This window comes from Nomascus leucogenys, chromosome 9 (genome assembly GCF_006542625.1).
Source record: "Nomascus leucogenys isolate Asia chromosome 9, Asia_NLE_v1, whole genome shotgun sequence".
Lineage (NCBI taxonomy): Eukaryota > Metazoa > Chordata > Mammalia > Primates > Hylobatidae > Nomascus > Nomascus leucogenys.
Genome location: NC_044389.1, coordinates 2,514,924 through 2,527,449, shown reverse-complemented (window position 1 = coordinate 2,527,449; position 12,526 = coordinate 2,514,924). Strand labels below are relative to the sequence as shown.

The following is a 12,526-nucleotide window of genomic DNA, read 5'->3' as shown; positions in this document are numbered from 1 at the left end:
CAATCCCCACTCCATGCCACCCCTAGAAGGTGGCATGACGAGGTTAGAGGCAGAGGGACTAAGACCCTGACAACCCATGTGCTTTCCCCAGTGGTAATGTCAGAGCTATCTCAGAGCTCACTGCCCTGGGGTCCTTCCACAGGGGCACATGACCAACATGTGAGGGTGGTCATGTGCACTTCTACACACATGACCATCTAAATTTTGGCTGGATGACTAAAGGAATGACATCTTTGCTCTTACCCTTTCCTATATGTCTCCTGGTATTTTCTATTGTTGAGTTTCTGTTTACGTTAGAAAGAAGTCCAAGACAGAATCTGTTCCTGTTATTCGAAGGGTCGGTGAACCCATCTATGAGCACACTTCGGGAGGAAGCCTGGAATGTCTCCCCAACTCGGTTGTTCAGTTCGTAGTAGGCGACCGAGCACCAGTGCTGGGGCTCCTCGTAACAAACTGGTCGAAAGTCTGGAAGAAAACAAACCAGAGAGCACATGGCTACTGTCATACCTGGGCTGTGTAGTTCATGATTCCACCAGGAAACTTAGTTAATGCTTTTCACCAGAAAGTCAGCCGCAAGACCAAGCATGCCACTGCAATCTTTTAGAACCTGTAGCTCTCATGGGAGCTGCTTGGGGCTGGCTCATTTCACTAGCACACCTGAGATGTAGAGCCCATGGTCCTTGTTCATCTTCCAAGGCTAGAGCATTTATAAACATGTGTATTGGTTATGAAGGGACCAGGGAAAACATGACATGAACAGATGAACGTAAAAAAACTGTCAGCCCTAAAGCAAGCACAGCTCAAAGGAAGCTGGCAGGTCACCTCTTCTTTCAGAAACATCTGAAAGATGGCATGTTGCTGTTACTGTGCCCACTTGAATCCTTGTGGCAAAAGGTATCATTTTCTAACAAACCAGAGATGGAAAAGAATAGTTTGACTATGATAAAAAGCAAATCAATAATGCTGAATAGGACATTAAATTACTTAAAGAAAAAAAAAAGCTTCCACATAGAGGGGCTCACATTCTGCTTTGTGGATATCTAGTTATGCATGGAAAAAAAAAAAACATTTAAAGAGAGCTGGATATTTCATCAGGAAACCCATGAATGTTTTCACACCCAACATAAAGTTTAGTCACTTTCCTGTAACTAACCAAAGTTCAGCGTTCCTTCTTCCTTTGCCACCCACACCCTTTCTCTGCCTTTCTATTGATTATTATTACCTTTCTCTTCCTTGAACATCTTTGTCATTCTTGCATCTAGAGTGTGTTCCTATATGCACTAAATATAAATTTATGAAACAGATAAATTTGGGGGTTATTATTTCTCTTACAAAAGGATCTTAGCTTATAAAATATTCACTTGGAGTATTTCAAATGGTATGCTTCTTTAGAACCTCTCTACTCAAGATCTGGCTCATGAAACAGTATAGCCTCTGCATTACACGGAAGCTTAACAATGTAGATCCTTGGACCCCACTGTAAGATCTACAGAATAAAAATCTGCATTTATGCAAGATCACAACGTGGTTTATATGAACATTAAAGTCGAGCAACTTATCTAGACTATTATAAGATGCAAATAAAATTTTGTAAAAACCTCATTTATGTATATTTCTACAAGTACCTCCCTGGCCAACTGAAAGACACCACTATAAACATATAGTAAAAACACAAATAGAATAAAATCCCTAACTTCTTGAGTTCCCAACTCCATACTTAACATCAAGAACTACAAACTTCTACATGCTAAGTTAAAATAAAAAGTTAACTTATTCTCGTAATGAGGATGATAAATAAAACATTAATTCTATTGTACTGAGGAATGTCAAAGTTAAAATGCAAAGCCATCCCATTTGCCTCTTAAAACACATGCAAAACAGCAGGCCAGTACATTTCTGGTTTTCTTTTTTGAGTTGCTTTGTTTGGGGGTAATAGGAAATACTTTTGGAAAATAGCTACATTTCACTGTTCATCTGCAATTTACCTCCATTTGGTATCGATAGCACTAAATGTCTATCAGCTGTGGCATCTACAGGTTGGCCACTCTGGGTCTCAGAGGCTTCTGTGGCATGATAAGGCAGGGGTGGTGTGTCAACTAAAAAAAGCAGTAGAACAAAGGAATTGTCAAATTGATAAACCACACAACGACAGTTGGATCCGACATCTTTTGCCATTAAACTCCTGAGCTTGGTGGACAGTGCTACTCCTACAGAGAGACCATATTAATGTAACAAGGCTCTTCTGAAGTGACATTGTGAGTACCCTACAGAAGAAACTGGTTGTTCTGAGAGCCTCACTAAAGGGTCAATTCATTTTCCCTCCGACTTTTGAGTTATCATTGAGTTCTAATGACTTCAGGGCAAGACTTTCAAATGCAGAACCTGTTCTCCTAGCTTTTCTCATAGCAGAATAGTCTGTGATCTGGCTTTTTGCGAAACACAGGGAAAGCTAAACCTTCTTTGAAGTGAGCTTAATTTTCAGCTTCTATGTTGTCACAAATTGTACAATGACCACGGGGATGCTCTATCCCTGAGATACTTCAGGATATCTGAAACGTAATTATAACCTTGTACCCAAGGCATGCTGAGAAGGGCCCTTCTACCCAAATGTCAGTCCTGTGACTGGACAGTGATCATGGTTAGGCAAATGGGATGCATTCTGTGGATGATAATTCATAACACGGTAAAAACTCATGAGGCACGGGAAAAACTCTTTATGGAGGACCTCAGCACAAAACAACCAATTCCTCCAGTATGCATGTCTAATGTTAGTTCAGAATGGTCTTGTTAACATCCGTGGTGGAATACAACAGCGTAAAAGGTTGCATCAATCTGCCTTTGTTATATCGAATTGTCCACACAAGTAGTTCTCACACTTAAGGGTACACAAAAATTGCCAGTGGAGCTTGCTAAAAATGCAGATTCCTGGCCCCATCCTTAGCAATTCCGATTCAATAGGTCAGTCGTTGAATGTAGCCATGTACATTTTAACATGCCCCAATGGCAATTCTAATGCAGGGTTCATGGACCATACTAGGAAACCATGGATAAGGTATTTCCTTGTGAGAAAATGGACTACGACTCCTACAACTCTGGTGAAAAAGTTATAAGGCAAGATGGCCTTTTTGTAGGTCTTTGACTAAATATGTCTATTTACTCCAGGGACAGAACAGGCTGAGCACAGTAGCTCACACCTGTAATCTTAGCATTTTGGGAGGCTGAAGTGGGAGGATCACCTGAGTCCAGGGGTTTGAGACCAGCCTGGGCAACATGATGAGACCCCATCCTACCAAAAAAATAAAAAATTGGCTGGGCATGGTGGTGTGTACCTGTAATCCTATCTACTCAGAGGCTGAGGTAGGCGGATCACTTGAACCCAGGAGTTTGAAGTTACAGTGAGCTATGACTGTGCCACCATACTCCAGCCTGGGTAACAAAACAAGGCCCTGTCTCTAAAAAATTAAAATTAAAGAAAGGGGGACTGAAAATAGAATTACCACATAATGTAGCACTTCCACTCCTAGGTATATACCCAAAGGAATTGAAAGCAGGGTGTTATTTACTAGAGCCAAAAGGTGGGAACAATCCAAATATCCAACAGCTAATGAACTGATTTTTTAAAATGTGGTATAGCCATACAATGAGGTATCGTTGAGTCACAAAGATGAACTACCGATATATGCCACAACGCAAACTGTGAAAATACTTGGCTAAGTGAAATAAGCCATACACAAAGGGGCAAATATTGCAAGAATCTAGTATATGAAGTACCTGCAATAGGCAAATTCAGAGAGACAGAAAGTAGATAGAGCTTACCAGGGGCTGGGGAAGTAGGCAAATAGGGAGCTACTGCTTAATCAGTACGGAGTTTCTGTTTGTGGTGATGAAAAATTTAATAGATATGGTGATGGTTGCACAACATTATGAATGCACCTAATGCCATCAGATGGTACTTTTTTTTTTTTTAAATAGTCCTCACCCAGGCTAGAGTGCAGTGGCACGATCTCAGCTCACTGCAGCCTCCGACTCCTGGATTCAAGCGATTCTCGTGCCTCAGTCTCCTAAGTAGCTGGAATTACAGATGTGCACCACCACGCCCAGCTAACTTTTGTATTTTTAGTAGAGACGGGGTTTCACCATGTTGGCCAGGCTGGTCTCAAACTGCTGACCTCAAGTGATCTGCCTGCCTAAGCCTCCCAAAGTGCTGAGATTACAGGCATGAGCCACTGCACCTGGCCAGATTGTACTTTTAAAAATGGTTAAAATGGGCTGGGTGCAGTGGAGCATGCCTATAATCCCAGCACTTTGGGAGGCCGAGGCGGGTGGATCACCTGAGTTCAGGAGTTCATGACCAGCCTAACATGGTGAAACCCCGTCTCTACTAAATACAAAAAAATTAGCCGGGTGTGGTGGTGCATGTCCGTAATCCGAGGTAGTTGGAAGGCTGAGACAGGAGAATGGCTTGTACCTGGGAGGCGGAGGTTGCAGTGAGCTGAGATTGCGCCATTGCACTCCAGCCTGGGCAACAAGAGCAAAACTCCATCTCAAAAAAAAAAAAAAAAAATGGTTAAACAAATTTTGTGTTAGATATATTTCACCACTACTTGAAAAAAATTAACATACGAAAAACCACTGAATTGTACACTTGAAATGGGTGGTTGTATGGTATGTGAATTATACCTCAATAGAGCTTTTTAAAAAATTTAGAGGCTGAAGCAGTAAATCGCAAAGGTTCCTTTTACTCTTGTTTATCTATAGGTCTGTTACTCAGGTTGGCATTTTGCTGTTAATCATTCAGACAAGAATTATTTTCTTTGAAGTGAAAAGGGCTGTGCCGTCGGTGAGAAACTAACCAGCTTCTGCATCATTGTTGGTGTCTGTCCTGCTCGGGTGGGAAGAGTAAAAAGAACATCAACCTGTCAGAGTAACCAGCGCAGGAATTCAGAGTCAGCACAGGAAGTCTTTGTAGCATAGAAGTGTGTTAGGTAAATATATATTTTGCAACACAAGTATCCTCCTGTTCCTTAACCAAGGTTCTGTCCTCAAATGACTTCTCTTTCTGTTGTATTTCTTCTTTCTCAGTGAACTCAGCCACTTGCAAAACTTCAATCATCTGCTCCCACACTGAGTGAATGACTCTCAAGCTACCCTCCAGCATCTCTGCCTTCACCCTACAGTAAGTCCTGTTGGACCCCCTCCTCCAACTCACTGCCCTCTTTCCAACCCCATATCCCTGTTTTAGTTCAAGTCCTTATAATCACTTGCCTGGACTGCTACAGGCTACCTGTATGTGATGGCTCTCAATAGCCACTGCCTCCTGAAGGTCAGAGCCCACAGTAGTCCCCCCTTCTCCACCAGAGATACAGTCTGAGACCCCCAGTGGATACCTGAAGTTGTGGCTAGTACAGAATACCACATATACTATGGTTTTTTTCCTATACATACCTGTGATAAAGTTTAATTGATAAATGAAACACAGTAAGAGATTAGGAACAGTAACTAATAATAAAGTAAACCAATTAGAACAATATGCCAGCATCACTACTCTTGCACTCTGTGGTCACTATTAAATCAGGGTGACCTCAACAGTTGATCTGATCACAGAGACAGCTACTAATTGACTCACAGGTGGATAGCATCTACAACGTGGATGCTCTGGGCAAAGGAATGATTCAGAACCTGGATAGGATGGCATGAAGTTTCATCCCCACATACAATTTAAAATTTAGGAATTGTTTATTTCTGGAATTTTCCATTCAGTATTTTCAGGCTGCAACTGACCTCCGGTAGCTGAAACCTCAGATAAGGGGGGACAACTACACTGTCTTAATCATCACTGCATCTCTAGCACTGGCCCAGTGCCAGACACTCAGCAGGTGCTCAGTCATCATTTACTGAGTCGATAAAACCTGTGCCTATGGTCTGGCGCTCCATGTCCATGTTCTAATGCCTGTGTGGGCTGGGTGCAGTGGCTCACGCCTGTAATCCCAGCACTTTGGGAGGCCGAGGCAGGCAGATCACCTGAGGTCAGGAGTTCGAGACCAGCCTGGCCAACACGGTGAAACCCTGTCTCTACTAAAAATGCAAAAACTAGCTGGGCATGGTGGTGCGCCCCTGTAATCCCAGCTACTTGGGAGACTGAGGTGGGAGAATTGCTTGAACCTGGGAGGCAGAGACTGCAGTGAGCCAGGATCATGCCACTGCACTCCAACCTGGGTAACAGAGCAAGACCCCATCTCAAAAAAAAGTTAAAAATAAAAATAAATAAACAAACACCTGTGTAGTAATTTATGTAATAAGCAACTGATGAGCAACCACTGCATTTCAGGCTCTGTGCTGGACATAGAAAAAAGAAGGCTCGCTGTTTAATGGGGAAAACAGACACACAGGAATTATATAATATAGTGCAATAAATGTAATAGTAGATGCTTATGTAACTTGCTGAGGAGCAAAAGGAACTAAGTAACTCAGAGGTGAAGAGGCAATTCCCTCTTTATCTTCCCACATTGTAGGGACAATTTTTATTAACCTTTTAATTCCCCTTTCAGCAATCCTAAGGCAATGCTTGCATATACTAAGAGTTTAATAAATATCCATTAAATAAATGATTATAGGAATAAATGAACGAGGCAGATTGTAACATCTGGCACCAAATGTATCTATGCATGCCTTTAGGAACTTGTCAGCTCTGCACAGTATTTATCTCACACTCATGAGGTGCATATGTATTATCTCAACTTAGATCCACTTTACAGGTACGGTAGCGAGAGCAATGATGACAGTATGCTAGAGGCTCCCTTTCCCTTCCACATGCTTTCTCAGTTCAGCAAACTGAAGAGCTCTATATTTAAAATGTTGTCCTGGCTTCACATGGCAGAAAGGGGTAATGCACTGGCTGGAGTTGGGGCTTCACTTTCTGCCTCACTCAAAGGATGCAGGCATATGTTTTAGGCAAGGGCTTCCTTTGATTGTTGAAAGAGGCAACCAAGGTAAAGGCCTAACATTGATCTTCCATGTTGCTTGTCCTCAGGCCAAGTCTTCTGCTTGGATTACAGAAGTCTTTTAATCTTATTTCTACTGCCTTAAAAAAAAAAAAAAATCCTTGGAAATTCCCAGGGATCCTATTCAAATCCATTTAGTTTCTGAGAGCTTCCAGAGCATTAGAACTAAAACTAGAGCAAAAACATGTTCTATCTCCAGGGTAACTGCTTCAAAATGGGTATAGTCCTAATCATTTTCAGGCTGATTGCTTTGTAAACTGTATATACTATATGAATGACAGTTACAATGACTGTCATTGTGACTGTTCATCATAAATCATGATGTTGGGCTGATTTTCCCGTATTTCCCCACAGACCATAGTTCTTACTGACCTGAATGTTGATAGGGACTCTCTGGCTCAGAAGGACTTCCTGGGGAGTGAGGGTAGCTGGCCGTGCACGGGGACTGGGAGAACGCGTGGCTGGGTGAGGGAGGGAGTGCAGAGCACGGAGGCTGCTGGAAAGAGTCAGGATAGGTGGCGTTGTGTGGCATGAGTGGCTCACTGTGCAGGGAGGCACTGCGGAACTTGGCCAGGAGGCTGAGCTGGGGGTTATATTCACTGTGTCTTGGCACGAGCACAGGAGGCAGTACTAGGATCAGAAAGGAACAAGGCAGTTAGAATTGAACATTGCTCATCAGTACACAACAGAGTGGATACTTGCCGTTCTTATCTATTTTTTTTTAGGATAGAGCTGTTTTTCCCCTTGGGAACTACTCCCATTAGTCTTTGTGCTCATCGTAAAACTGTCGATTAAGTCCCCATCTCCACCTAAGAAGCAAGCATGTGAGTAAGCTAAGGTAACAGTCTTCTCCTTGTAGCCGGCATCTTAAGCACAATGTCATAATTCACAAGAGTATTTGGAGGAGGGTATTTCTAGTGTCAGCACTCTAAAGAGACCTGCTATTTATTCCTACCTTGGAAATGACAAGAGCTGTCCTAATACCTGGCCTTCTGGCGACCTGATTGTCACATCTTTCTTTAATTCTGCCAAATAAGTCTTTTTTTTCCCTCAAGGCAAAATCAGTTTCTATTGCTTGCAATGAAACCCTAAGTGATGCCCAGAATATTTCTCCTTCAGAGATCATGTTGAATTATTTAGATGACCAGACTCAATTTCAGGTTCAGTAGTGCCACTGAAATAAAACATTCTATGTGTCCTTAATGGAAAGATTTCAAGATGAGTAATTAAAAGTTATTAAGTAAAATACAAACGGTGAATAATAATAAAAGTGACTAAGTAAAAGATAAGCAGCAGCAGGGTGCAGTGGCTCACACCTGTAATACCAGCACTTTGAGAGGCCGAGGAGGCCAGATCACCTGAGGTCAGGAGTTTGAGACCAGCCTAGCCAACATGGTGAAACCCCGTCTCTATTAAAAATACAACAATTAGCCAGGTGTGGTGGCGGGCACCTGTAATCCCAGCTATTCAGGAGGCTGAGGCAGAAGAATCGCTTGAATCTGGGAGGTGGAAGTTGCAGTGAGCCGAGATCATACCATTGCACTCCAGCCTGGGTGACAAGAGTGAAACTCTGTCTCAAAAAAATAAAATAAAATACGCAGCAGTAACAAAACACAAATGATGTTTGTTCATTTTACTATGCTTTTCTGGGTTTCATTTTTTAAAAAGAATGTTACTGTTCTTGATTCTGATTATATACAAAATTTCAGAATAAATTCAAATTCTTAAGGGCAAGCTTTGCCCAGGCCCTCACGTCCTACCGACTCCTAGAAGGTTACAATGCCTGGCATAAAGCAGCTACTCCAAAAATGTTGTTGAAGAGCCATCTGTGACCAACATAAGTTCCAGACAGGGAAGCAAAGAAAACACAAGGGGGAAGTAGTCTAAGAAAGAACAAAGGAAAACTTCAAAGAGCTACAAAGGACCTATGTCTTCATGTTGAAAAGAGCCACAGAGTGCTCAGAGCTCAATTAATGAAAAAAAGATCCAGACCTAGTCTTTCCATCTTGAATTTCAAACATTGCGGGATAACTGGAACATTCCAAAAGCTCCTAGAGGATCACCACAAAGTCACCTATAAAGAAATGAGAATCAACCGACCTCAACTTCCCACTCTAACCCTGGCTACTAGAAGTCAACGGACCAATGCCCTTCTGAGGACAAATAATTCTTACCCCCGAATTCCACAATGGAAACCACTGGAATAACCACAAACAAATACAAACTATGAACTAAAATACAGATATCAAGGATGAGAAGAGGAGGAAGGAAGAAGATTAAAATATAAGTGAGTGAGGCTGGGCACAGTGGTTCACGCCTGTAATCCCAGCACTTTGGGAGGCCGAGGCAGGTGGATCACGAGGTCAGGAGATCGAGACCATCCTGGCTAACACAATGAAACCCCGTCTCCACTAAAAATACAAAAAATTAGCCAGGCGTGGTGGCGGGAGCTTGTAGTCCCAGCTACTCGGCGGGCTGAGGCAGAAGAATGGCGTGAACCTGGGAGGCAGAGCTTGCAGTGAGCCAAGATCGCACCACTGCACTCCAGCCTGGGCAAGACAGCGAGACTCCGTCTCAAAAAAAAAAAAATATATATATATACACGTGTATATATATAAAACACGTATATATATAACGTTATATATATATATACGTATATATATATATATACGTGTATATATATATATACACGTATATATATATATATATATACACGTGTATATATATATACACACACGTATATATATATACACGTGTATATATATATATACGTGTATATATATATATATATATATGAGTGAAATCCTCATCTTTTATGGTAGTCAATGACATTATCTAAAAGGTGATAAATTTGGAAATAGATATGTAAGCATATTATATATTATCTAGAGTTACTGTCATAATTCTTAGTAATAATAGAGAGAAATACGAAAGAACTAAGCAAGAATTGTTGAGAAGAGTTTGTCTCTGGGTACGAATAGGACAGATCTTGGTTCTAATCACACTACTGATTTGTCAACCACAGGCAAGTATTAATAAAAACTCATAAAAAGTAAATGTTCTTAAACTGCTCTAAAAAATAAGGTCTTAAAAAAAGGTAAATGTTTTAGAATAAACAGACAATTACAATAACAATGACATTAACCCCGAAGTCTGCCAACTGCCTTTGACATCATACATCTATCTCTTTCTTAACAAACAATAATTTTCAGTTATATGGCCAGAAAATAAACTAAGAAGGGTAAATAAAAGGTTTTAAACTAAAACTGCTACAGGCGAAGGTGGCAGAGAAACAAATAATTTCTTCCCTTTTTATAAGCTATTATATACGTATGCTGCCTTATGACACCAGAGAACATTCAACATCACCATCAACCAGTGACATGGATCATAAACCATCAAATTCCCCTTAATGTATTAATATTCCACAGCTATGCAGGAAAAAAAGATTATGTGCCTCATGAATAGTCTGAAGTGAGGAGTTGACACTGCAAATGTGTATGGCTTCTTTGTCAATGACCCTTCATCAAAATGCTCACGACGTTCAAGTAAACACTCACTTTTTTATGAAGAAGAATGTGAATAATCTCTGTGACTTCAGTTTTAATATAAAATATCTACGGTATATTCCTAACACTGATAAAATATAATGCCTCCTATCCGTCTGAATGTAGAGACTTTCTATTTCTTCATGGCCTGTAGATCTGAGGCACCAAGAGAAAAGAAAGGATACATTTCCCTTTATCATAACAACTATCTTGATAATATATTTTTACCATCTGGGCAAAATCAAAGCCAGTGGATGTTCGCAAAGAAAACTGATGGTTTCATCCTAGTTGTTATTTGACCTGACTGGCTCAGTTGCCTTAAATGTGCACTGATCATATTTTTAAATACTTTCACTCAAAACACAGCTATCCCTAATTACTTAATTCTACTTCCACATCTCACCTGCTGCTTGTAAATATGACAGTGCACCTATAGACACTCATGCCTATCTTATGCCACTTTTAAATACCATGCTATCTTTACATCTCAGTGTTACACAGGGGGAAACAGTGGAAGGAGTTACAGGGCACATGGGGGTGCAAAGCAGAGCTGGAAAAAAAACATTTCTGTCTTTTTTTTTAAAGTCATGTGGTTTTGATATAATATGAATACTTTATATAAAAAAGAAATTACACTCCTGAAATAACCTCCAGCCGAATGGAGTAAAATCATCATGTACCACAACAATAGTCTTCCATGGCTTCCACCAGAACCGTGCCAGGTAAAGTGTGGTCTGAGGACTGGGGACCCTTCACCAACTGTTGGGTACCAGTCTGTGAAGAAATTAGTGCTTAGAAACTTTTCACAGCAGTTTGACAGAGTTTCTAGTTTATACTTGTTTAAATAATTTTTAAAATTGGGCTTATATTTTCTAAGTCTTTTTAAAATTTCATTTGCCTAGTAATTTCTCTGTACTATAAAAGTATTCATTTGAAGGACTGGAAATTAAAAAAATAAAAACTGATCCCTCACCACACATAACTTGGAAAGCACTGAAGTCAATTATTGAAGTGGATGTGTGAATGAAAAGAAAACGGGAATGCAGCCTTCAATGTATCTAAAATGGATGGCCAAAAAATGAGATTTCAAAGGCAAAACTTAAGCTTTATGATAAATAGGAACTCAGCAAACTTGTTTAACATTAACATTTTTATTACTCCTAAAATATTTACTTTAAATATGGATAGCTAACTAGATATAAAATCTACTTTTTCTATTAAAAAAAACACGAGTAAGAAAAACCTCTGTAACTTAAATATTACCTTAAATTAATATAATCTTTACCCATCTTTCCTTCTGGAAATTCACACCTAAATTATGATAAAATGAAATCTATTTACCACATGTAAAACACTCACACTACCATTCCTAAAAGAATCTTACAGAACATGAAAAACTAAAGGCCAGGTGTGGTGGCTCATGCCTGTAATCCCAGCACTTTGGGAGGACGAGGCAGGTGGATCACGAGGTCAAGAGATCGAGACCACCCTGCCCAACATGGTGAAACCCCGTCTCTACTAAAAATACAAAAATTAGCTGGACATGGTGGCACGTGCCTGTAGTCCCAGCTACTCAGGAGGCAGAGGCAGGAGAATCACTTGAACTGGGGAGGTGACAGTTGCAGTGAGCAGAGATTGCGCCACTGCACTCCGGCCTGGCAACAGAGCAAGACAAAAAAACAAAACACATGAAAAACTAAAATGTCAAATAGTTCTTTAAAATTAGGCTTTTGAATATTCAAAAGGAAAACCAGGTACATTTTACAAGATATTTCTTACAAGTTGTTAAATTTTACAACTACATTATTCAGGAAGAGAGAAATGATTTATTAATGAACATTTTTCCATTTGGGTATATTTTGGATGCTTAATATAATTCAAATCTTTGAAACACAAAATGGAATCAAGCCATTTTTGTTATAAGCTTAGACATTATTGACTTTTTTTTTAAGTAAGCAAAGAGAGTCAAAACGAAGC

At 40.3% G+C, this 12,526-nt stretch overlaps 1 protein-coding gene across 4 annotated transcripts in view; it reads right to left on the bottom strand.

The window, feature by feature from the left end:
• The window catches only part of SMAD9 (SMAD family member 9), a 75,197-nt gene that overhangs the window by 20,360 nt on the left and 42,311 nt on the right, over positions 1–12,526 (bottom strand). For 2 of the 4 annotated variants that reach the window (XM_003270279.4, XM_030818517.1), the window contains exons 3-4: positions 7,374–7,631; positions 244–465 (exon numbers count right to left, since the gene is read on the bottom strand). In XM_003270279.4, coding sequence (XP_003270327.1) covers positions 244–465; positions 7,374–7,631 — 480 coding nt within the window. Of the gene's footprint in view, positions 1–243; positions 466–1,985; positions 2,097–7,373; positions 7,712–12,526 lie in introns of those variants that run through there. The other 2 variants (XM_003270278.4, XM_030818519.1) reach the window with 2 other exon arrangements.